At 36.7% G+C, this 27,520-nt stretch overlaps 1 protein-coding gene across 2 annotated transcripts; it reads left to right on the top strand.

Annotated features, from left to right (window-relative positions):
• The first annotated feature begins 1,298 nt into the window (after positions 1-1,298).
• On the top strand, positions 1,299-27,520 carry LOC121431053 (acid-sensing ion channel 1B-like). Of its 2 annotated transcripts, XM_041628523.1 has the most exons (11): positions 1,299-1,806; positions 3,797-3,967; positions 6,054-6,233; positions 9,043-9,167; positions 12,788-12,975; positions 14,028-14,172; positions 17,588-17,644; positions 24,081-24,131; positions 25,604-25,799; positions 26,402-26,493; positions 27,063-27,520. In XM_041628523.1, the coding sequence occupies exons 1-11, from the start codon at positions 1,571-1,573 to the stop codon at positions 27,161-27,163; spliced, it is 1,542 nt and encodes a 513-aa protein (XP_041484457.1). In that variant the 5' UTR covers positions 1,299-1,570; the 3' UTR covers positions 27,164-27,520. The 2 variants fall into 2 exon arrangements, with proteins under 2 accessions (XP_041484457.1, XP_041484458.1); XM_041628524.1 differs by lacking the exon at positions 3,797-3,967.

The following is a 27,520-nucleotide window of genomic DNA, read 5'->3' as shown; positions in this document are numbered from 1 at the left end:
TTGATCGGCAAAGGGGGCTACAAAATTCCGCACACATTCGTAATTCCGAAGCTTCGTTATTCCGAAGGTTCAGATATTCCGAAGATTCGGATATTCCGAAGATTCGTTATTCCGAAGATTCGTATTTCCGAAGGTTCGTAATTCCGAAGGTTCGCTAGTCCGAAAACGAAATGAGGTTCGTAATTCCGAAGAATCGTTTATCCGAAAACGGAGTGAGGTTCGTAATTCCGAAGGTTCGTTAATCCGAAAACGAAATGAGGTTCGTAATTCCGAAGGTTCGTTAGTCCGAAAACGAAATGATTAACGAACCCTATCTCGTTTTCGGACTAACGAACCTTCGGAACTTCAAACCTTATTTCTTTTTCGGATTAACGAACCTTCGGAACTTCGAACCTTATTTCGTTTTCTGATCAACGAACCTCACTTCGGAACTTCGAACCTCATTTCGTTTTCGGATTAACGAACATCGAGGTATAGGCAATTTACGTGTTTCGGAATTACGAACCTTCAGAATTACGAAGTGTAACCCATAATTCAACACCATCTCTCTAAATCTATTGCAATAAACTATACTAATACAGTTTTAAATGACCCTTTATTGCTGGGTGGATGTATGACTCTAACCGCATAAAATAACGCTTAATACAGATAAGACCACCGGGTACCCTGCGTGCACTTTTTTTTTAACAATTCAATTGTGGGCTAAGAATTGTTTTGCACTACCATGTTCAATGTCGGACTGACTTTAAAAAGAGTATCATGAGTAAAAGTAAAACATCTACATGCAATTAACCATTCAATAGCAGTGCAATTCTATTATGGGGTTATGTTAGCCTTGGAATATTGTCTATGATGGGTTCAAACCAATTTGTATTATACATGCATTAAGTCTACGTACTGCATGTACCAAAAGTAATTTTATTGACTTGACCTCGGTATAAAATTTGATTGCATGTTTGTCTCAGATGTCTCCTTTTTTCGCTATAGCGTCGAAGATGCTGATTGGTGTCATGGGGATTATTGTCTTAGGGAGAACTGAACTACTTTCTTGTGATTCAGGTGACATCATTAGACATACAGTCTATATATTTGGTTATGATGATACAATTTCAGTGTATATGCCCTCATCAAGATCAGCCTATATGATATTACTACTATTATTTTAATGGAAGTTGGGTATTAAGTAATGCAATACCCGCATAATTATTTGATCAATAAAGACTGATACCAACAATGCCCACATCGTATTTGTTGTCGTTATGTAGATAGTTAATTTTTATTCTTCTTTGAACAAACCAGAAGTCTGTTTAAGGTATGGCTAAAGGACTATACAATACAAGTTCACATTGTGTTAGCACTACAGTAATACAAATCATAGGGCTTTAACCTTGCGTGTGGCGATAACTTCGAAATTAATTTCTTTCTTTTCCAAAATTTATATTTACTCGGTGTGGGCAATATTTGTTTCGTTCAGCATTCTTGTACTCGTTACAAGCCTTGAGTTTTCATCGACTTATTCGGTCTGGACATTTGAGAAACTGCTTCATCTTTTCACCCTTCGTGTTTTAGGATGAACGAGTCTAACGCGAATGACTTATCCGGCGACGACGTGTCCAGAGACGCGAAAGAGATTCATTTTCGCAACGCAGCGCTGCCGCCGGATTCCGGAGCACGATTTAAAAAGAAACCTTCACGTAAAGATGTTGTAAGGAGTTGGTGGTTTGCATTATCGCGTAGTGCCCCGGAAGGAATAGGTGTTGCTGGACTGAAGTACATCCTTGTGTCAAGGGAGCGTCGAAGCAGAAGGTGGGGAAAAGGGAGTTTTCGCATCACGAAGCAGAACGAATTCAAAAACAAAGTAAATGTATTAAAAATGAAAGTCATATCACAATGAACAACTGAGAGGTCTTCGTCGAAAATTGCTGAACCGGGACAGCATTTTCGTCCTGTGGTAGATGACAAAATTGAAAACATATCATTTGTCCAGATTCCAGGATGAAACTGCTGTTTTGAATTCAGCAATTTCCGACCAAGACTTTTTGGTTGCCCTTTCTCATGAGGGGCACTGGATAATACATTTTATATGTTCTTGAAAGCGTTTGCGGTGTGAAAATTTATTCTAAAAAAGATGGAGGATATTGGCAATGTCAGTGGCCATGATGACGTTATTCATAAGTGTATGTATTAACTTTGCAAAATGGCCGTTGCGGAGAAAGTTACAAATAAAGGCAAATCCAAAACCAAACACGAGAAAGTTTTCAACAATTCAGAAATAATCTTATCCCAATTTCTGTCACTTTGGCAACAGACCCCAGATTTATCGCCTTGTGACCCAATATATATTGTTGTGAGTATATAAACTTAAAATGTTTTCAACAAATTCGAAGAATTTTTTTTTCTGCAACAAGGGTGACATGACCTCTATTTTTCGAGACTTTGCACCTTTTGACCTAATGTACTCGAAAATAAAAAAAAGGTCGAAAATAACAGGATTTAAAGAAATATCTAATGTCGCAGTCATCATGGTCATGTGAGCGGAATCGAGCCCAGACTGACCAAAGCTATAGGGGAAGGCGGGGTAAGTTGAGCATAGGGGCAAGTTGAGCCACCAGCCTCATGCCAATAATGAGTCAGACATTGTGGTGGTGTCATGTATTGATGACCCATAGCATAACCCCTAACCCCACCACAATGTTTCCAACTTTGAAACAAAAAGTAGTTTTTTAGAGGGAAAAATATGAATTTCAGCCAAAAAAGTAAAAAAGAGTGTGAAATAGATAAGTGCTTTATAAACACACACGTCTTTAAATATGATAAAGACATGATAACAGCATTATTGGTCCAGGTATGGATCTTAATTCTTGTCGTAGTCTTTTATATGATGGATGCATAATAAATGTGTGAATACAAAATTATCGCACTAAGTTCGGACTGGGGTAAGTTGAGCCAAACAGCATGGGGCAAGTTGAGCCATGGTAATTCCTACGGTAATGTGTCTTAAAAAACAAACAAACCATAAAAATCAATTGAAATGCAGGCTGAATGGAGCAAATTTACATGACTGCTCTTTTCCTTTTACAGGATGTTAGTATTTATAGAGAATTAGCAAGTGAAAAGACTTAAAACAAAAAATTGACATGCTGGTTCTCCCCCATACATTTCGTACATAGTTTTTGTGGCTCAACTTACCCCAGAAGGTGGCTCAAACTTACCCCATATATGGGGCAAGTTGAGCCATTTGACATCGTTTTTTCAAAGGTCACAATGACTTTCAGTGTGGGGATAGAAAGTTATATATAGGTGGAAAATATTTCAGAAGAATTAGATTTAAAGGGAAGGTACTTATTTCGACAAGATTATTAATCATATCAATTCTAACATGCAAAAAGCAAAAACTGTCACAACTTACCCCGCCTTCCCCTAGTCATTGCGTTGTTTCAAATGTCATACTTTCACTAGCGTATCCAGCATCAACTATGACAAAGAAATGTATGTGGGCCCATGCACGTTGGATCTGATGCTAGATACGCCCCTGCTTTCGGACGCTTTTCATTGGGAGAGGACTGCAACCTTATGCAAATAATGCGAATCTAAATAAGTTTCCAATCATAAAAATTATAGACTCTTGTTATAGATACTTGATTTGTATGCTTTGTATGAAAAATCCCGATTGCAAGAACAATAATTGTTTCCTTGAAGTGAATTAGCATACTAGGTATCAAGTGTGGATGAAAATATATAACCTTCATATTCAATCATTTCCTTGTTAATCTCTGTGTCTCTCTTGTATATTCAGGTTATGGTGGTTGTTAATCCTGTCTATCGCTATGGTGGGTTGCACATTTCAAATCATCGAGAGGATAATGTACTTCTCCACATTTCCCCTTTCAGTTGATAGCAGCATCAATGACACAGAAACCGAGCTCGTATTCCCAAAGGTTATCATCTGTAATTCCAATTCTTTCGTGTAAGTGAATACAACTGGATGCTCGCTTGATACAAAAGTTTCTAAACAATGTATACATGGTACCAAAGAAAAAAATGTATACATTGCCATTGGCTTATCTAGAATTGGTTTAGCGGGGCTTGTAAATTTTAGAAAGCACTGGAAATTGGTGCATATATCCATTTTAGAAAGCACTAGTAAATCAACAAAGTACACTCACGCGCACACCACAGCTACACCACACCCACGTTCAAGCATACACCAACCCACACTCTCTTCGTGCGTCTCGCTCGCCCTCCCCCTCTATCTCTTTTTCAATATCTCTTATTTAAGCAACAAATTGCTCTTTCATTTTGAATGACCGCCAGTTATCATACATATGCCCTCACGCACCCACACAAATGTCCATAATTCTGTTGAAAATGCTACCTGTTTTTCAATAATTACACGATGTTATTTCATTTCAATACAGGTCAAATAACTTTGATTTGTGGTTTGCAGACACACCCACACAATAAAAGCCGCTCTTCACATAACACACATCTCTCTCCCTTCCTCACTCACACACACACGCAAAAGCGCTCACACATGCACATATAGAACAATCACAGCCCCGTCGTGATGGATCTTCGGGATCTTATCTTACCATGTCTTACACAGACGAGTTCACTTATCCGATACTCTTCATGATGATGCCATGTGTTTGGCGCCGATTTTAAAATGCCCGTTTTCAGGAATAATTAAAATCCGAGACAAAACAAGTCGAGATTTACGGGAAACCTTCCCCATAAATTCTTGGGATATCTGGGGTAAAGTAATAATTTATCACCCGGTGGTGTATGATGCCTAGTTTCGCGAGGTATAAAAAGGCATGACCGCATTGGTCAGATCATGTCAAGAAGACCCGCACTACTGCGTATTATTTTAATTGCGCGTTGCTTCATGTACACGTCGCCATTAAAGGTATTGTTTAACTTTGTGAGCAGCCGATTTAAAAAATTCTCGAACCAATATGAAACATGTGTAAAGTGCATGTATTAGAACTAATAAACCCTGAAATCAACCATTATTGAAAATAAAAAGCTAAAACTACAAGGCAAACCCCGATTTTGTAAATAGGCGTCTTATAGACACCTAAATAGTACAATAAGTGTATGAGATGAAATTAAGATGGTGTTCCGGTCACTTTATATTTCAATTTTTGAAGCACTAAATAATTACTTTCGAACGCAATTTTTTCTGGGCTTCATTTTTGGAACATATCACAGACACAGGTTACAAGTGTGACCTTCTAGCTCAGATTTTTCAAAAGTCAAACCAATGTTAACTAATCACTGAAAGTACGACTCAAAGTCTTAGGATGGGGGTCGAGTGTCAGACACTTCATATTTTTGAAGCCTTCTTTTTGTCTGTACATTACACTAAATATATGAATTCAATAAGTTGTAATCATCTTCTATCTTGTTCTCTATAATATTTCCTAACATTTTGTACTAAAAATTGATGAAACTTCGCTTGAATTTTTTTTCAACTGACCCTCTAAAATTGATCGTCCGGACACACAATCTGTCCGGACACACAACAACTGGGTATACTTAAATATTTGGGAAACACCCCCTGCTTTAAGTAGCTCAAACAAAATATTATATATGTACCTTTGTAGGTCACAAGTACAAGCTGCTTTGACATGTTGATAATGTCCTGTATCTGTTTATTTCATTTTACTTTGTAACTTCTTGATTGCATTGGCGGCGGAAGCCAAAAATTTTAGGAGGGGACAACAAAAAAAATTTTGACAAGCAATAAAAAAAAAAGGTTCTCAACCCCAAAATTTTAGGGGGGACGTAGAAAAAAAATTTGACAAGCAAAAAAAAAAAAAAAAAAAAAAAGGTCATCAACAACAAATTTAGGGGGGGACCGTCCCCCCCTCCTCAAATTTAGGGGGGGACACGTCCCCCCCGCTTCCGCCGCCTATGTTGATTGTGTTAGTCTGCCAAATAAATTGAATTGAATTGAATCGTACTTGAGAAATACGTCGCTATTATACTAAAAGTATGTAAAAAAAAAAAAAAAAAGATTCATCGTATTTTCCCTTTGCCTGCTCTAGGAAATCGAAAACACAGGCATATCCTGCGATCGACAAGATTTTGAGGAATTACGAGAACAAAAACTACAACCTCGGTGAGATTATTCCACTAACACCTGAAGATGTGGAGCAACTTCTTAGCTTCAATACAACCGAAATATTCAATGAACTAAAACACCAAAAAGAGGATATGTTTATTAGGTAAGATTAAAATGTTTGATTAATTAATTTTGATCGATCTTTTACGTTAGGATGATGCATGTAGCTTTTAATTTTGACGATTGTCTGAAAGACAGACCTACGAATCAATAACAATAATAGTCAAAGTCACTGAATGGACAGTTCAAAATAATTCAAACAACGCTGTTTACTACGTGAATCGCACAGTAGTTGTTTAAAAAATTTTGAACAAGTGTTTAAAATCTTAAACAACAAAGTTTAAATTTAAATATTTAACTGTCAATAATCTAAGTTACTGTGCGATTCACATATTAAACAGCGTTGTTTAAATTATTTCTAACAGTGACTACTAGTAGTATTATATTTATTGAAACAAGAACAAGGAGAAAAAGCTTAAGAATGGGAAACCCAGTGTACATAAGACAAAGGCAGAGTACAATTAATAATCATAAGATAATTAAAAGCAAAATATGACATTGATTGAATTTATTATTAGACTTAAAAACAATATACCAGAAAAATCTAAAAAATAGTACGTTGATCAATGAAGCATGAACAAACGTTTAAAGATCAAGTCCACCCCCAGAAAATGTTGATTTGAATAAATAGACAAAATCAAACGAGCAAATCGCTGAAGATTTCTTCAAAATCCGATGTAAAATAAAAAAAAGTTATGACATTTTAAAGTTTTGCTTCTTTATCACAAAGCAGTGATATGCACAATCAGTGACATGCAAATGGGACAGTCGATGATGTCATTCACTCACTATTTCTTTTGTTTTATTGTTTGAATTGTACAATATTTCATTTTTTACATATTTGACAGTAAGGACCAACTTAACTGAACCATCGTAATAAACAATCTTAATTCCAGAGGTTCAGGTAAGAATTAACCGTAGTTTCCAGTGGCGTAACTACGGGGGGGCATGGGGGGCACGTGCCCCCCCCCCCTTCCCCCCCCCCCCAGCGGCTGGCCAAAAAAAAGAACGAGAAAAGGGAGAATAAGAGGAAGAAAGGAAGAGAAACGTAGTGGGAAAGAAGAAATTATTGTTCATTACAGATATTATATTAAATTAAGTTATGTTATATTACATAAGATTTTTTTCATAACTTAATGGAACATGATTTCATCATTTCCTATGTCTTCGTTGTTCGTGATGCTCGCATTGTCTGTTTAACGAGACATATAATCAGGTTGTACTAAAACCTCCCGTTTTCAAGTCAATATACACCAAATAAATTTCCTCGCACTTCGAGTTATTATATGGTTTCATGTGACATATGCTTCTTTTTCATGACTACCTTAAGTGATTGCCCCATTTTAAGGTCTTCATATAAAAAAATCTCCTGTCATTGCTTGCGTTCGCTTAAGTGGATTGATGAGATATGTCTGCTCTTCATGAATTCCTAAAATCAGTCCTTAAAATGTCCCCTTTTCTGATCTGAATATAAAAAGTTTTCAGCTCGCGCTTCGCGCTTGCATCATTTGGTTAGTGAAATACGTATGGTGTTCGTGAATTCCTACAAACAAGCTTTAAAATGCTCCTCTTCAGGTACAAATTTCCTAACTTTTCAACTCGCGCTGCGCGCTCGCAATATATTTGATTAATGAGATGCGTATGTTAATCATGATTACAATGACTACAATTGCTTCATTGTGTTTATATATAATTCTAACAAAATCAGCAAGCACTTGGCACTCGCATTTAATGCCTATGGTGAGATTTGTATACTCTTAATGGATTCTTCTAATATAATCCTTAAAATGTCCCTGTTTGGGGTCAATATATACAAAAATTTCATTACAAAAAATTGCTTATAATGTCCTTTTTGAGGTCTGAATATCAAATAATTTAAGCTCGCCCTTCGCGCTCGCAATATTTGATCAGTGAAATACATATTTGTTTAACATGTTTAATGGCACTCTTCTTAATATATTTCTATTCAGTCAGTATACCTGGCATGCCTGGCAACAGAACGCTCATGGCTCGAAATTTTTGTTGGTGCCCCCCCCCCATGCCGTGACCCACGGTACGCCACTGGTTTTTTCCCTTGACAATGAGGAGAAAACTAGAATATTTCATATTTCATATAATCAAATACAAAAGAAATAGTGAGTGGATGATGTCATCGGTCTCCTCATTTGTATACCGACCAGCTGCAGGACGTGCACTGTTTTGTGAGATTAGGCAACACCTTAAAATGTCATGAATTTCTTATTTTACAACCGATTTTGATTCAATTTTCAGTGTTATGCTTGTTGGATTTTTAATTTTTATTCGAATCTACTTTTTGTTCGGGTCGACTTGTCTTTTAAAGGTAAATGCCAATGAAATGACCACCAAAGTGTCTGTTTGTATAAATAAAGAATATGTGCCAAAGGATTCTGGAAGAAATTGTGTAATTGCTGAGAAATTAGCAAATAAGCACAGGATTCGGGTCAAGCGTTGGGCACGACATTCAAAGCAATAATAATACACTATCCCACGTGCGCATATCTGTGTTGGTGATTTCAGTGTGAATATTTTTCAGCGTATATTTCAGGATTTCACAAAGTTCAGTTTATGTGACTGTACCAGATCTAGATCCTCGATGATATACTGACAATTAAGCCTGGTTTTACAGACTTTGTCATGAAATCAGTGTTTACTGCAACTACTGGCATTTCTCTTTTATAATGTGATACTAGTCATTCGAAACGTTAAGCAAGGTGGGCACCTGTCCAGTCATGCCTGTGTTGTTAAGATATCTTCAGAAATAATGATTTCTATTTCGTCGTTGTTGTTGTCGGCGTTGTTTTTGTTGATCATTCTCTATATTTCCATTTCAGGGCGGTGTTTGCTGGTGTACCTATTAGCTTAGAGGATATTCAACCCGTTTTTACTTCATTCGGCCGATGCTATCAGATCAATGACGGTCAGAAAGACAAACGACTTCTCAGAGCTCGTGCTGCCGGTAGGTAAAGAGGAATAATAGCACGATAGAATTGATCTCCCGCTCTTGCATCAATATATTGTTTGACCCGGAACAAATTGCAACAAATGATTTTCAACTGTTTTTGGCAGTATTTGACCTCACGAATAACATACTAAAAATCTACCAAAATCCGCATACGGGAAAGTATAATTTTCAAGATGGCGTCCAAGATGGCCGCCATTCACTGACAATGGATATAACTCACTCATTATCCATCCTAGAATCCTACTTTGATTCACATTGCATGGTCCATTGGGTAAACTGCCGTAAACTAAAAACTTCACAATACATCCATCACTTACTGAAGTGGCTTTAATTTGATTTCTATTCAATCGTTCTAATGGTGAAGTAGATCGTGACAAGTTACAAGGACGGCCATTGGTCAGGTGTGTCCAAAAATCCAAGATGGCTTTCAAATATTGAGTTTAAAATGGCTGTTAATACTTAAAATAGACACAGCTCATATCATATCCACCTGGGAGGTATGATTTTGGTGTCTTGACCATGGTTTCAATGGTCAAATAATACATTGGGACAATTTACAAGGACAATCAGTGGTCCGGTATGTTAAAAAATCCAAGATGGCTTCAAAAAAATGGAGTAAAAAAATGATGCTACTACTTAAAAAAAAACATAGTTTGTTCAATATCAGGGAATGTTATCTTTGTGCCTATACCATGGTTAAATAGGTCAAATGATACATTGGGATAAATTACAAGGACGATGGGTGGTCAAGTATGTCCAAAAGTCCACGCTGACTTTAAAAAAATAGAATAAATTTGCCGCTGGTATTTACAAATGGACATAGTTCATGTTCGTCAAGGGCATGTGATTTCGATGTGTATACCATGGCTTTAAAAGTCAGAAAATTAGTTACAAAGACAGTCAGTAGTCCAGTATGTCGAAAATCCAAGCTGGCTTCCAAAATTCGGAGTCTAAAATGACTAAAAATGGACATAGTTCATTTAAAATCCACTAAAGAGATGTGATTTCGGTGTCCACACTGTGGTTTCATGGTTAAAATAATACGTTTGGACTGGTTACATTAAAATGCAGTTGTCCAATTTGCCTAAGAATCCAAGAGTTTTAGAAAAAAAAGCATCTTAAACGACTCATATCACTTAGCAATGGTCAGAGTTCTAAAATATCTATCTGTAAGAAATAATGTTGGTATCTAAATTGTGGTATAAAGGGTCAAATAATACATTCGGACATGTAACAGGGATGAATAGTAGTACATTTTGTCAGAAAAATCCATGGTGGATTCTAAACTTTCATCAAAATGGGTGCTAATACAAACTCATGAAACAGTATGATAACTTATCCCCATGCATTTAAGTGTAGGCACCAATATTTTTTCTCACAGGTGGATCTTGTTTGAACTGTGTCCATTTTTAAGTAATAGCAGTCACTTTGGAACCCATTTTTGAAGCCAAAATGGATTTTAAGGCAAAATGGTTATAACTGCATATCATGGTAACCAGTCCCAAAGTATTTATTGACCCTTGAAACGCTAATGTAGACACCAAAATAATATCCCCAAGTAGCAACAGTCATTCAAAACCCCAATTTTTAAAGCCAACTTCAATTTTCTGACATGCCTGATATCTGACTGTCCTTTCAACTTAACCCAATATATTACTTTACCCTGTAAACTCTAGTGTATACACCAAAATCATACCTCCAAGGTATACTTCTAATAAACTATGTATACTTTTAAGTAACAACAGTCAATTTACACCCCATTATATAAGTCACCGTGTATCTTTTAACATACAGACAACTGACTGGTCTTGTAACTTACCCTATATGTATTACTTAAACCATTTACTTAAACCGTTTAAACCATGATTTAGATACCAAAGTCATATACCCAGACATATATTAAACAAACTATGTCCTTTTATGAGTAATATTAGACATTATTTTACTCTTTTTTGGAAACCATCTTGGAATTTTTGACATACCAGACCACTGATTGTCATTGTAACTTGTCCTAATATACCATTTGACCCTTGAAACCATATTTTAGACACCGAAATCGCCGAAATTTTATATAATTAGCTATGTCACTTTTAAGTATCACCAGCCATTTTAGAATCAATTTTTGGAAGCCATATTGGATTTTGGTCATACCAGACCACTGACTGTCCTTAAAACTTGTCCTAGTGTATTATTTTATCCCTTGACTCCAGTGGTTTATACGCCAAAATCGCATCTCCCAGGCCGATATGAAATAAGCTATGTCCGATTTAAGTAACGGCAGGAAATTTAGAATCAATTTTTTGAAGCCAACATAGATTTTTTCTGAAATACCAGGCAACTGACTGTCCTTGTAACTTATCCTAATATATCGTTTGAATTTTGAAGCCAGTGGTTTAGACATCAAAATCACATCTCCCAGGCCAAAATGAAATGAGCTATGTCCGCTTTAAGTATTAGCAGCCATTTCAGAATCATTTTTGGAATCCATCGCTGATTTTTGCACATACCAGACCACTCACTTTCCTTTTATCTTGCCCTAATGTATTATTTGACCCATTTAACTATGGTATAGACACAAAAATCATATTTCTGGATATTGAGCAAACTATGTCGGGTTTTTTTTAAGTAGCAACAACAATTTTAGACTCCATTTTTTGAAGACATCTTGGGTTTTCTAACATACTGTCACTTGTACAAATGTCTTATTTGACCATTGAAAACATGGTCTAGACACCAAAATCATTATGTCCCATGAGGATATAATGAACTATGTCCATTTTCATTATCAACAGCCATTTTAAACTCCATTTTTGGAAGCCATTTTGGATTTTTGGACCCCATTTTGGATTTTGTTTTGACACACCAGACCACTGGCTGACCTTGTATCTTGTACTACCTCACCCTTAAAACCATTGAAAAAAAAAATTGAAGCCAGACGAGTTGTGGATTTTCAGCCTACGGCAGTCATTTTGGGCGCCATCTTGGATTTACCTGGTACACTGGAGGGCTTATAAGTGTAGAGCTCTAGCCTGTACTGTATTTACAATGTTACAATATTACCCCCTAGACCATGGAATGTGAATCTAAATAGGATTCTAGGGTGGATAATGAGTGAGTTGTATCCATTTTCAGTGAATGGCGGCCATCTTGGACGCCATCTAAAAAATAACCACTTTCCAGGATGCGGATTTTGGTAGATTCTTAATGTTATTCCTCAGGTCAAATAGTACAAAAACCCGTTGAAAAATCATTTGTTGCAATTTGTTCCGGTTAAGGGTATTTTTGGTCGTATATTGACCCGTCTATTATCACGGAGTAAGATAACCTATTAGTCATATTGTTGATATAGCTAAAGATTCACTACTACTACTACTTCTTCTTCTTCTACTTTTACTGTTTCTACTACTACCATTTTTCTACTACTTTTACTACTACTCCTATGGCCGACTATTTCTATCAGTACTACTATACGCGTACTAATACTGATAATGTAATGACTATTACTACTACTAATACTACTACTATTACTATTTGCAGTAGTGTTACTACTAGTAGTAGTACTACTGCTACTACTATTGCTGCTACTATTTTCTAAAGAACTTTATCCTATTCAGGGAGAGCATTTGGTCTGAGTCTGATGCTAAACGTCGAGCAAGAAAAGTATTATTACAATGTATTCTTGAAAGATGCCGCCGGTTTTAATATACACCTGTTAGACCAAGAGGAAGGCACGTACCCACATGATATAGGATTCCAAGTTGGGCCAGGTGCATCAACTGCTGTATCAATTACTAAAAGCCTGGTAAGTAATTCAAATTTATTTCCAAAATTCGTGCGTTTCATGATACAAGCGCACCAACGTTTGTGATCATGAGAGGCTTGTATGTCGACCACCTTTTCCTATAAAATGCATACAAATACTAATAATCACTTCTTAGATACATATAATGCCATATGAATAGTCCCTATGCGTGTGGAGGATTTGTTTTAATTTGGTATAGGTCCAATGTAGGTGCTTCCTGAAAAGTATGTCTTTAACACAGATTAGAATCTGTGGAATCCGTTGATTTAATATCATGAGGTTGGTTGTTCCAATATGTTTGTGTCATTTCCCCAAAAGAATCTATCACCAAAAGTAAAGGATCTATGTCTCTGAAATAGTTTAGGGACCTGCTGCCACATACTGTCCCTATAACAGTATACAGTCGGGGAAAAGAATATGTAGGTTTAGTTGATTTTTTTCCGTATTGATCTTTAGCAGAGCTTTTACGTTTGCCAGACATTTTTACGTTTGCCAGATGATGTGAGCCGTTTAAACATTAAAGGTACAAGTGCTCGCTATTCAAGGGGGCGTTATTGGGCATACGTGTACACGCCCTGCTGACGTCGCTAGCTGCATGGCCAATGTCACCAACCACTGAACTAGAAGATTACGCTCAGTGGCACCAACGTTATATGACGCTCACGCAGATCATGGTCTAAATGCCCAAACTCTGACAAGTTCCAGTTTGCGTATACTTCGGTTGCTGTTCGAAGATCTTGACAGGTTGGCGTCGCCTTGTTTTCCTGTGTGAAGTGACGTTAGGAAATGTTTGGGTTGTTGCCAATGTAGCCAAAGGCAGCGCATGGTAGGTGTTCTGTGAATGTGTGCATGTGCTGCGCGACTAGCTGATGGTTCCAACAACGCTCTCTTGAATCCCGAGAATGTACACTTTTGAAATATGTTCTATTTTAATTTGCGGTTTTCTTACCCAAACTATATGAGAAGATTGTTACACGGTACGGTACGCATATCCTCAGTTATGGTAACCGATAACTATTGACTTTCTTATACGCCTTTTTATCTTTGTGTAGCGTTACAATGCGAGGCCACCATACGGCGTTTGCGGAGAGAAAAAACTGCAATTTTACGACAAATACTCACGAATAAAGTGTTTAGCTGAATGCATGACTGATGCTGTTGTATCTACATGCGGGTGCAGGGCACCGGCTTTACCAGGTGAGTTCGAGGTCTCACAGGCCTAATTAATTCCCCATAGACTCATGTGTTAAATTGGCACTTTAAAAAATTCATAAAAAATAAGGATGAAATTCGGGGGTCGAATGTTTACTACCAGTGGATAGGATTTATATCTGGCAATCCATATCTGACCAGAAAAGGGTCCCTCGACCGGCTCATTTTAAAAATAAATTGCCGTGTTTGAAGACACCGTCGGGGGGAGCAGATTCATCAACTCAAACAGCAAAATAGCCGTAATCCTTCCGCCAGTCAAAATATAGTCCAAAATTGGTGATATTTCTTCCCAATTAGGGAAAAGGAAGTTCAGTAATTACCAAAAATAGAATCAGTGTTAGATGGACAATCATATGCATACACTTTGTCAATCAGCCATATCAAAATAAAAAAAAATAGCAATGGGTTGGCTCGAATGAATATCTAGGGCCTGCCACTAGTGTTTAGGCCCGTGAGACCTGTAATGTATGGCACATGAAGGTTCATTTTTAATTTACCTTCCTGGCTTTTCTTTAACATCTGTACACTCACTTTATCACAAAGAAATGCATGAAATATACAGATGTGTTATGTAATGACCATTTCTAATGTTACTTCTAATGTCTAGTGCCCTATGGATTTACATACATCCTACATGCCTATGTGTAGCTCAACAATGGATGCAATGTAGGGCCCAAATCCTATAATGCAAATTGTAGAAATGAATAGTGTGCATATCTGGATTCAAGATCTGCCCACAATATAAATACCAGATTCACATGAGTTTAATTAGATAACAAAAAAAAGAAATGAGAATCAACATACAAGCATACTATACATTCACATCTTCCTATGACAAGGGCCCAAGCCAGGGTGTAGAAAGAGACAGGGGGTTAGATGGCTTGTTGTATTCTAAATGGATGGGGGCTAGTCTGGCTAGAAGTCAGTAAAAGTTGAACAAGATAGCAGAAGAACTCATTCTCAGCCCCCCCCCCCCATACTAACTATGCTTTTCTCCCCCCCCCCCCTCCCTCTTGAATCCATCACTCTTCAGCCAAATTCTAAAGTTTTCTCTTCTCATTCCCTTCCCCATGAACCAATTTCACAAGCGCAATTGATGCAAGGCCTATCTTGTGATGGGTGCAATACACGATTTACAGCAGCGCTCGTCGGTATATGAAAACACACGACAACATGCAAGCAACCCAGTGCACAACACACGCACAGCCTACACAGCCTAGCCTAGGTACACAAACACAGAGTTAGTTACTAATAACAACTTGTTACATTGTACCTGTAGTACCCCCTATGTAGCCTTGTATAGCCATGAAGTTCAGTTTTTGGACCTCTTGATGATTGAAACATGTCTACTAGAAAAACAATCTGCTACTGAAGAGTTGGGCAGGTATTTCATCCACTAAGGAATTCCCCATGTAATAGGCTATGGTCAAGGTTACCTATAGGTCTCACAGGCCTAATTAATTCCCCATAGACTCATGTGTTAAATTGGCACTTTAAAAAATTCATAAAAAATAAGGATGAAATTCGGGGGTCGAATGTTTACTACCAGTGGATAGGATTTATATCTGGCAATCCATATCTGACCAGAAAAGGGTCCCTCGACCGGCTCATTTTAAAAATAAATTGCCGTGTTTGAAGACACCGTCGGGGGGAGCAGATTCATCAACTCAAACAGCAAAATAGCCGTAATCCTTCCGCCAGTCAAAATATAGTCCAAAATTGGTGATATTTCTTCCCAATTAGGGAAAAGGAAGTTCAGTAATTACCAAAAATAGAATCAGTGTTAGATGGACAATCATATGCATACACTTTGTCAATCAGCCATATCAAAATAAAAAAAATAGCAATGGGTTGGCTCGAATGAATATCTAGGGCCTGCCACTAGTGTTTAGGCCCGTGAGACCTCGAAGTACCATACGGACATTTACGGAAGCGAGCTATGTTACCTTACCAAGTCGACCGAATGGGTTTATCATGTCGACAGGATAAAATGCCTTACCAAGCCGACTTATAAAAGTGATGTGTCGTCATGGCGAGAGTGATCGATTTTAACATGTTTGTCGCAACTTAAAACGACATACATTTTATAAATCGACTTCGCAAGATAATGCATTTTACCAAGAAAACTTTAATAACTTCTAATATGTTGTCTTGGCAACACAATGTCTCTAGCCAGGTCGACATGTAATTTGTAATATTTCAACTTTGCAAGGAAACACATCTCTCCAAGTAGATAGCACTGTTGAGCTCCCGTAGTGTCTAGATTATGACCTATATTTCTTTTACATCACCTGCTACATGCTACTAAAGATGGCGCTAACTTATACCACTTTCCATCGAACCTTCTGCCAGTCAAAATAAAGTTCCAAAGTTGATGATATTTCTTCCCAATTTGGGAAGAAGTTCAGTAGTTACGCGTCATAGATTCAGTGTTACACGTTTTCAATCAACTATATCATTTTTTTAAATGATAATGGGTTGGCTCGAATGAATATTTATATCCTTCCCGTTACTAATAGGCCTATATAGCTTGTAAAAAATAATTCAAAATAATGATATTCAACTTGGAGATCACTGACTTGATGTAACTTTTCATAGTTGAGACCTTTCGTTTTCTGTGACGTGCCATGTGGACGTACGAGATTAAGGAATTTTGGGAGCACTGCGCATGCGCGAAGTAATCTGTGACGAGCCTTCTCGTCCACTGACCAAATCTGTGACTCGTATTTGAGGGTTTTGACGTTCGGTGTCATATTGCTCGAACGAGCGCTAGTTCGTATATGATGACGTCATCCCAGCTTGGAAAAAATGAATGAAGCCGCATCAACACTCGAGTTTCGTTGATTCAGCAGGGCTGGTAAACTGCAAATTACTGCTTGTTACCAGCTTTTCCATTACATTACATTTAGCGTGTCCTGTTTTCAGACACATATCCGATAGGTAATTGATGTTTTATTTCCAAACAACCGTGTTTTTCGGCTTTTTGCGCAAGAGTGCAAATGTTGCACCCACAGTCGCCCCACTGGTTCGTAGCGTGATGCTACGCCTGATTCTCCGGGCAAGCATCGGCCCACGGCCCGCTCGCTATCACGCTGGTATATGCTGTGGCGTGGTACGGGTACGTCGACTTAAATCGAAACTGTTTTCATCAATGTACGAACGTGATACTGAACGAGCGGTGTCACCACTTCCGGTGAACTAGGAATACGTTGCAGTCGCAGACAATCGAAATCTCTCTATTATATTCAAACAAGAACGAATCAATTCTGGAATACAAATGTACAGTCGTTTGGCCAGAGGTGTCCCAGTATGGAAGAATGCTTTTAGGAGGCGGCGTATAAGATAAAGACTGTTTCGGCTAATCTCCAATCGTTATTTCAATTTGTTTTTACATATTTAGGCAATGCCCCAGTATGTGATCTCATCACCACGAATACATGTGCGAACGCTTTCTTCTGTAAGTATGGTTCCCATATTATATTCTTCTTTATAAGTACAGGTCACCGTCTGGCGTATTGTCGTACTGTATTGGCGTATTCCCGCATTGTCAAGTGCTGATAGATTTTCGTATTAGACCAAGAACTCCGCCCCCCCCCCCAAATAGTTATACTATAACTATAATGAATGTGATGTTAACTGCTGAATGCGGGTGGGACACCGTAGGGGCAAGGGCAACCGCCCGTATGGTTTTTAATTTAGCGCGGAGAGAAGAGAGAAAGGAATTTGGGTCTAACCGGGGGTCTAACTCTATGATGCCACCATCATTCAATTAAGGAAAGGAACAGAAAACAGTAGACCATTTCAACATCCAGTGTATTTTGGAACCAAATATGAATAACGTATGTTGCGTTTGGTGAGCTGAAAGGGGGCTATTATAGCATGTGTAGGATGTAGAATTTGTGGCGCACATGGGGTGGGGGGTGATGGTTTTGAACATGTCCAATTCCTTTATGCGTGGAAATCTTATCAATCATTAAAGATGTCAATGGATACACAGGCTTTTTGGTTTTGTTTTGTGTTGAAATTGTGCTTATTTCATGGATTGTATTGTGGTTGATAATGGGCATTTTTTTAGAGAGAGGTAGTGGTTTGAAGCTATGTTAGGATGCTGAGGATAAGATCAGGTTTCACTGCCCGTGTTAATCATTAATTAAAGAGCAGAGAACGTTTGGCTGGAAAAAGGACAGTTGTTGATCAATAAATTTGGGTGGTGAGAGGATGCATTGCCCATACAAGGAATATATCCTCTCACCTTGTGTGTTTTAGATTGGAAGTGAATGTTGAGGTAGTTAATGTACTCAGTTTAGTTGCAGATGTTTATGTGTGGATGTGTCGGAAGTCCTATCCTGCCTGCTAAGTGCTAAGTTGGTGGTGGGCGCAGGGACGAGGATCGGCCGAGGCAGGTGCGCGCGCCTGCCCAATCGCCTAGCCCTATAGCTTAAACAAATTCTAATCTTATCAACTAGAAACAGGATAATTTTTGACCGCTTTTTCTGGTACGATATATAGTACTTTCTGAGATATACGACCTCCACGAAATATGGTCACGTGCGAAGTAAGGTCACACGACCATACTTTTCACTTACCCATCACCCTGAATAATACGGCGAACAATGTCAATGATGACCCACATATGCGATATGCAGTGTGCACATATGTGATGCACTAAATAATTGCGTTTTCTTTTCCGAATATTTCCGAATAAAAAACATGTACGATTATCAAACGAACAAGATAATTCTCAAATCGGAAATTATCCGAGAGCAACAAAACCTCTGTACCCGGGGGAGTTGTTTACACTAGAAACAACAACGCCTGAGTATCCATTGAAAATAAATAATAATAAATTAGTTGCTATTGATGCCCATTCTTTTGTACGGACAGATATCGCCCGACGATGACACTTAAACCGGCTTTACGAGTTTTCTTGGACAATCATGTTGTGCATCTTTAGAAGGAAGTAGCTCCACCCCCCCCCCCGAATTTGTTATGGTACAAGGGTAAAAAAAAACTTCATCAGTCACGTGACATATTATAAAAAACCGTATTTTCTTTGTAATCAGTTTCAACTTTTTTTAATTTCAAGTCAGTGATATGTAAGTTAAAGCATTAAGTGTTGTATCCATTTATTTCCCCCAAAAATGAAAAATGCCAATATAAAAAAACGAGCGTTATTTAGTGACGACAAAGATTCTGTTAACGAAAGTTAATGAAATGTTCCGAAAAAGCTTAAGATGTGAAGAGCGCCGCACACGGCATCCCAGGAACAAGGCGTCTATAGGGCACACATGAGTATTACAGACCCCCATTCACTCACGTGTTATATCATAGCTCATCAAAAAATCATTAAAAATCAATCCCTCGATAGATTTTGCTTTAATTCACTGACATTAGTCACAAATAACAGTACATTAAGATTTGATATGTTAATCAGGTACTTGCCCAGCTCAATCAATAGTTAAATGGCCTGAAATAAGACTAACCATAATTTCGGCCAGTTCATCGCCAGAAAAACCAGAACTGCATTGTGGGTAATAATGATTAAAATGAAATACAAAAATGCAGTCTAGCCTTCCCAAACGCCTTGATTATGAAAGAATATGAACAAAGCATTATGTCTATCGTTTTTCTTTTGATATACAAACATTTGATCTATTTTTAATGAATTATTTTAATCAATAAAGTCATGTGATCTTTACTTACGCCTGTCCGGCATGCTTTGCGCGCGGTTGAATTACTTTCATGTGCCCTATTATAGTGCACACATGAGTATTACAGACCCCCATTCACTCACGTGTTATATCATAGCTCATCAAAAAATCATTAAAAATCAATCCCTCGATAGATTTTGCTTTAATTCACTGACATTAGTCACAAATAACAGTACATTAAGATTTGATATGTTAATCAGGTACTTGCCCAACTGAATCAAAAGTAAAATGGTCTGAAATAAGACTAACCATAATTTCGGCCAGTTCATCGCCAGAAAAACCAGAACTGCATTGTGGGTAATAATGATTAAAATGAAATACAAAAATGCAGTCTAGCCTTCCAAAACGCCTTGATTATGAAAGAATGTGAACATAGCATTATGTCTATCGTTTTTCTTTTGATATACAAACATTTGATCTATTTTTAATGAATTATCTTAATCAATAAAGTCATGTGATCTTTACTTACGCCTGTCCGGCATGCTTTGCGCGCGGTTGAATTACTCTCATGTGCCCTATTATAGGGCACACATGAGTATTAATGACCCCCATTCACTCACGTGTTATATCATAGCTCATCAAAAAATCATTAAAAATCAATCCCTCGATAGATTTTGCTTTAATTCACTGACATTAGTCACAAATAACAGTACATTAAGATTTGATATGTTAATCAGGTACTTGCCCAACTGAATCAAAAGTAAAATGGTCTGAAATAAGACTAACCATAATTTCGGCCAGTTCATCGCCAGAAAAACCAGAACTGCATTGTGGGTAATAATGATTAAAATGAAATACAAAAATGCAGTCTAGCCTTCCCAAACGCCTTGATTATGAAAGAGTATGAACATAGCATTATGTCTATCGTTTTTCTTTTGATATACAAACGTTTGATCCATTTTTAATGAATTATTTTAATCAATAAAGTCATGTGATCTTTACTTACGCCTGTCCGGCATGCTTTGCGCGCGGTTGAATTACTCTCATGTGCCCTATACTGACAATATGAAGGGTATGGTATCCCATAATCAGTAACCATCTGGAATAAAATCATTGGAAATGGTTTTTGACTGATTTGAGCAGGTATGGGTGTCAGAAAAAGTTAGGAGGAATATGGGTTGGGGAAAGTGTTTTTTTCGAGGTCAAAGGTCAATGACCTTTTAAATATACTGTATCATGATAGTATCTATCAGATAAAATATTACAGGTTAGTGATCATGGTGTCAAAATGCAGAAATTCTTACAAGAAGATCAAATAAAATAAAATCAAGTACCTACAATGCTCATTCACCCATGAAATTCAAGGTCAAAGCTTTTCAAAGGTCAATTAGCTTTTTTTTTATATTATGTACCATATACGGTATATATCTCTGATATGAAAAGGCGCAGGTTGGTGATTTTGGTGTCAAAATGCAGAGGTTCTTACAGGAAGATTAAATAAAATAAAATTAAGTACCCAGAATGCACATTCAACAATGAAAATCAAGGTCAAAGCCTTTCAAAGGTCATTGACTTTTTTACATTATATACCATAGAGATGAAAAGGCGCAGGTTGGTGATCTTGGTGTCGAAATTCACAAATTCTTACAAGAAGATCAAACGAAATCAAATCAAGTACCTATAATGCTCATTCACCAATGAAATTCAAGGTCAAAGCCTTTCAAAGGTCAATGACCTTTTTACATCATATGCCATATATGGTATAGTGGTATCTGTGAGCTGAAAAGGTGCAGGTTGGTGATCTTGGTGTCAAAATGCAGAGGTACTTACAGGAAGATCAAATAAAATGAAATTACCCAGAAAGTACCCAGAATGCACATTAAACAATAACATTCAAGGTAAAAGCTTTTCAAAGGTCAATGACCTTTTTAAATTATGTATCATACTGTATAATAGTATCCCTGAGATGAAACGGCAAAGGATAGTGATCGTTGTGTCAAAATGCACAGATTCTTACAGGAAGGTCAAATAAGATTAATTTAATCACGTAGAATGCATATTAATCCATAGAGTTCAAGGTCAAAGGTCAGTGACCTTTTTACATAGGCTATATATCGTATAATGGTATCTCTGCGATAAAACGCTGCATGTTGGTGATTTTGGTGTCAAAAAGCAATTTTTGCAAGAAAATAAAAAGGCACAAAATAATCATAAAGAATATTCCTTCACCTTTAATATCCAAAGTCAAAAGTTGATGAATATTTATATATCCATGCATGATTCCGTCAAAAAGAAATTAATCCATTAATCACATTTTATTTGTGAATAATAGAAACAAAAAAATGGCTATTTGGAATGAAAACGTGGATGTTTGATAATTTCAATCTGAAATAAGGATTTTAAAAAATGGCCATGGAAAATATATTTAGGGGTAAGAGGTCAATCAACTATGTCAATAACATCAGGGAATTTAAGTAAATAGGTCGATATAACGTTATTGTGGCATGTAGGTATATTGATTCTGATCATGCTGATGGGAAAAAGACTAACCTGCGTGGAAAATGAACACAATTTAATAGTTGAATCCTTGACCAATGATGTTGTCAAAATACAAGTTAGAGGTGAAATTGAGATCAAATAGCACTTTTTAATATATATTGTAGTAATGCATTGACATAAGAGTAAAAAAAATCATGTATGATATCATTTGGAATGGTGAAGTTGTCTAAAGTAGCAGCATTTAGATATGCATTTTATAAATCTAAATCAAGGCATAATTTCTCTGTAGCAATAGGTCACTAACTTCAAATGCTACAATCAATACTATAAAACTATACCTTATCTGTAAATGGAAAGGATAGGCCTAACTCTTATGGCAAGCATCATCCGAGAACATTTTCATATAGCCAGGGACAATGGTGAATAATCAAAATAAGGCAATCATTAGAGCTGCAGCTTTTGTCATAGTAAATGAAGTTACGTGTCTCAACTTCAGCAAAGAGTAATTAAACTCTTGAAAACCTTCTGACATTTTTAGGACTTTGGTCTGGCCCATTCAATGAAAGCCTAACGTTATGTCAAGGAATATCAGACCAGGATCTATATTATTACTGATATGTTGCACTGCTTGATTCTCAAGAACTGGAAGTGGTGCTGTAGGAGTTCTTTTTTAGGTTGATGGATGTGTACTTCTATGCTATTATCTCCTTTTGAATTTCATTATTATTTGCCTTATTTGTGCATGATAACAATCAGTTGTTCTGGACCAAATACATGATCCTTGTACAAACTGATACCAAGTAGAAATACCATCATGGGTGACGTACGGCAGAGAGCAGATATGAAGTTTTACCCTGCAGCATTAGCATCTCAAGAGATTCTGGCAGCTCGCAATGAAAGGTAATAAATAATAAAATGTGAATTCATCTTCGTTGAAGTTGATATACATGCCATTTACTACATGTATGACAGACGCTGCAGCTCTAATGATGGCCCTCATGTCATCTTCATCATCATCCCTCTGCTGTTTGGAAATGCACTCAGATGATGCGAGCTTTGACATGAGAAGATTAAGCTAATAGTTTATAGCATTTATTGTAGCATTGAGGTGAGTGGCTTATCGCTGGAGAGAAAAAGACACGACAACCTTGATTTAGATATTATGATGCATTAAATGCTGCTAATTTAGATAAACATCATTTCAAATTATATACTTGATTTCATTTATTTTTTATTGCTTTTGGCAACGCATCGCAGTGTATGAAAAAGGGTTATTTGGTTATCAACTTTTTTTTACTTAGTTTCCACAAAATTTTTGGAAAGGGTTCATTGACATCTGACCCCTGAATACATTCTCCATGACCTTCATTATTTCGTACTGAAGTTATGAAACCTTGATGTTTTCATTACAAATTAGCCATCTTTATTTACATTATTCACAAATAAAATATGAACACAAAGGATACATTTTTTGTTATTTTTATGTCATACAGATTAAAAACTTTTTCAAGAATGATCAAAAGTGGATTTAGTCCCTTTTGCATAAAAGCTGTTCAATTTCAGATTGTTTTTATTGATAATTTTACTATTGATAGTACTACGGCCGGCATTATTATTAGTACCATGATTAAAATTATTACTATTAGTATTATCATTATCGTCGTCATCATCATTTTAACATAATGAATCATTGATGTTTTAGTTTATTTTCTTAATCTTGCCCGTGTTATCCTTATCATCCAGTCAACGTGTGCGATGCTAAAAAGGAAGGGTCTTGTAGCAATGCTTTTTCCGGTAAGTATTATCTCGTCTTTCATTCATACCTCCATTAACGGGGCATTGCAACTTTAAGGACGAGTCCACCCCAACAAAAAGTTGATTTGAATAAAAAGAGAAAAATGAAACGAGCATGACACTAAAAATTTCATAAAAATCGGATATAAAATAAGAAAGTTATGACATTTTAAATTTTCGCTTAAATTCACAAAACAGTTATATGCACATCCTGGTCGGTATGCAAATGAGGAAACTGATGACGTCATCCACTCACTATTTCGTTTGTATTTTATTAGTATGAAATATTCTAATTTTGCATTCATTGTTAAGTGAAAGGGTGATTAATTCCTCCCTGAACATTTGGGATTAGCTTTGTTCAATACCAGATGTTTCTGTCAATTTGGTCCTTATTGTCAAATCTGTAAAAAAAATGAAATATTGCATAATTCAAACAATGAAAAACAGAAGAAATGATGATTGATGGACATTATCTACTGCCTCATTTACATGTCACTGAGTTGTGCATATCACTGAAAAAAAAATTGAAATAAAATCTTTTAAATGTCTCAACTTTCTTACTGTACATCCGAATTTTATGAAATTTTCAACGTTATGCTTTTTTTTTTTGTTTAATAAAGATTTTACGCCGTCTAATCATATCTTATGTTTTTGTCTGGAAATGCTGTGTTTGTCATTAAACTTTGATCAGGGCCTTTCTTTCCAAACTGGAGAATCAAATAAACACTTCTTCGAATAAACAGTGATAAATTCACATGCTAGTCCAGGGGGAGATTTTCATCAACATATTTGCCCGACAAGATGTCTGACTTCCCTTTATTTTTATTGACTGAGTAGTGTTACTATGGTAACTGTCTGAGAAAACACATTTTGTCGTATAATTCGGATCGTCATGAAACTCTCCCATTCTTTGTCATGTTATATATTCTTTAAATAGAATTATTGTATTTTGCCGATTCGAAATATCCTCATTTTATTCTTACCATTAGTGTTCTGACCTGGATGGAGTTGGGAGGTTTGGGGAGGAAGACATGTGGGTCATGGCTATTAAGTTAGCCTTTTCCATACCCAGGCAGCCTCTCCAACGCTTATCCAGGTCTTATTTTCTCCATCATGTACAATTTTGATTGATCTTGTCTCTGATCTGTTTGTATTCTTTGATTTTCGAAATGCCAAATAAAATAAAAATAACAATTACAGTCGTACCTAAAATATCACGTCCCGCAGTCATAACGGGGGCCGCGGAACCGGGGAGAGGGGGCTGGGGGCTTCAGCCCCCCCCCCCCCACTTTTTCCAAAACCGTGTACAAACACGTAAAAAAATACCAAATGATTGTGTGGGTTTTTTTTTGGCATGGATAGCTCCCGTCCTCCCCCCCCCCAAAAAAAAAAATCCAAAACCGTTTCGCAGCCCCTGCATGGCTAGTAACCTATGAGCAAATTTGAAAGAGGATCGGTAAATCTCTTCTCAGATCCAAGTTCACAAAATGGAACGTTCAACATGAAGAACTGTAACTGTCCTCTAAACTGTGAAGAGACCAAGTTCTCGGTGTCTTTATCCACTGCTAAGTACCCATCTAACTTCCGAACCAACCTCCTAGCCAAATATCATAGAGAGGGCTTGCTGGACTATCATCACCAACAATCTAAGAATACAACTTTTATTGAGTGAGTACTTTTAAACACGAAAAAAATGTACACTGTTAAAAACATATTTTCTGAACAAATGTACGTAATTTACAGAAATTGGTATGAAATCTAAAATTATTTATATTTTTATTAGGCATGTTCTGTTAAATTTCAGAAAATTTATATCATAACAATTTCAGAATAATTCTTATCAAAATATAATTACAATATAATTATAATTCTTATCTTATTTCAGTATAACCTTCTTTATTATTTAGTTTGAAGTAAAATATTATTTTTTACAGTATAGGCCTCAGTGTGTTGCTCAAATTGGGTAATTAAAATAATTAACCAACTCAGGTACTCGTCGTTACTGGACTAAATAATAATGCTGATATTTAAAATAAAAAATTTACACGAAAATATGATTCTTATAGATGTATTTTTGTAAAATATCCACTAAACGAAAAGGGGACATTTGTCGCCTGAGAAAAAAGCGGTTAGTTTTCATATATGAAAATATCAAGTTTCGCAGATGAAAAGGGCGTCTTCCTCTACAATTCTAATTAGCGGCAATCCATTAACCAGTCAGTTTTGCTCATTGTTGCTTATCATCAGATCATTCCTATTTTTGTATACAGGCATAATATTGCGGCTGTAGATCTGTTTTTCGAGGACATCAGTACAGTGATTGTCAAACAGCAAGCAGCTTACACGATTTTCGCATTATTATGTGAGTGAATTTACATTGCTTTAATGGATCCTACACATTCATCATCAAAGAAAATCATCTACAAATTTTGGTTCAGTAAATCTACACTCCGTTGCAAAACTACTGCCTTGGCCTCACGTCGTTCTTGACTCGTCGTTCCCAATACTGACTAATGTTAGCTGAATGTCGACCGTTTAGATTTAGATTTAAATTTAGATTTATTTATTTCCGTTCAACAATTTTTTTTTTCAAAATATAATCAAGGTAACAATTCATAGGCCTATGCAATATAATACAAACAGATCAATGAAATTTCGTTTTAATAGGTTTTATAGTATTCTCGCAATTTATTATCCCCTACTTATTGTACACGTTTTATGGGGAAAAGTGGAGTGATTAAATAAATTCGATACAGATAAACAAAAAGAAAAATTTGGCTTGTCATCAAAACTTCAAAACATTGACTATAATGTTTCTTCATTCTCTCCAATCATACCAATGCCTTCGTATTCCGTTTCAATGCCTTTTTTTTCAAAATTGATAACTGAATGAGATGATAACAAATGAAATATTCGTCTTCTTTTTTGTAGCTGACATAGGTGGCGCACTGGGCCTGTGGCTTGGCGGGAGTCTTTTGACGATATTTGAAATACTGGATCTCTGCGGGCACTCGTTCGTCTCGAAGATATAATACAATGAGATTGATCTCAAGTCAAGTTCAATTCAACTCAGCGTGTTTATGTTTTTTAAGTAATTGCGGAGCTTTTACGCCGAGACGTTCGGAGAGTGTAAGAACAGAGAAAATGTATTGTTAAATGCCCTTCATGAACAAGAACAACCTAAAAGGCTTTGTCGAAAATTCGTCAATCAAAAACGCAGTTTTTCCCTTGATTCTGGACAAACGACGTGTCTGCAATCTTTCGTCAGCCCCGGAACTCGGGACGAAACTGCTGTTCCGGTTCAACAATTATCGACAAAGACCTCCAAGCTCTTTATCGTCATTTAAAGGGCATTTAATACATTTACTACGTTTTTGAATGCGTTGTGC

This window comes from Lytechinus variegatus, chromosome 17, assembly GCF_018143015.1.
Source record: "Lytechinus variegatus isolate NC3 chromosome 17, Lvar_3.0, whole genome shotgun sequence".
In the NCBI taxonomy this organism is placed as follows: Eukaryota; Metazoa; Echinodermata; class Echinoidea; order Temnopleuroida; family Toxopneustidae; genus Lytechinus; species Lytechinus variegatus.
The sequence above is the reverse complement of the archived record's forward strand: the minus strand, read 5'-3'. Positions and strand labels throughout refer to the sequence as shown.

Excerpts from the sequence above, each read along its gene's own strand:
- LOC121431053 (XM_041628523.1), top strand. The coding sequence starts at position 1,571 with ATGAACGAGTCTAACGCGAATGACTTATCCGGCGACGACGTGTCCAGA. Across the intron at positions 3,968-6,053 it reads TGTAATTCCAATTCTTTCGT|GAAATCGAAAACACAGGCAT; the intron begins GTAAGTGAATAC and ends TGCCTGCTCTAG. Across the intron at positions 17,645-24,080 it reads ATGTGCGAACGCTTTCTTCT|TCAACGTGTGCGATGCTAAA; the intron begins GTAAGTATGGTT and ends CTTATCATCCAG.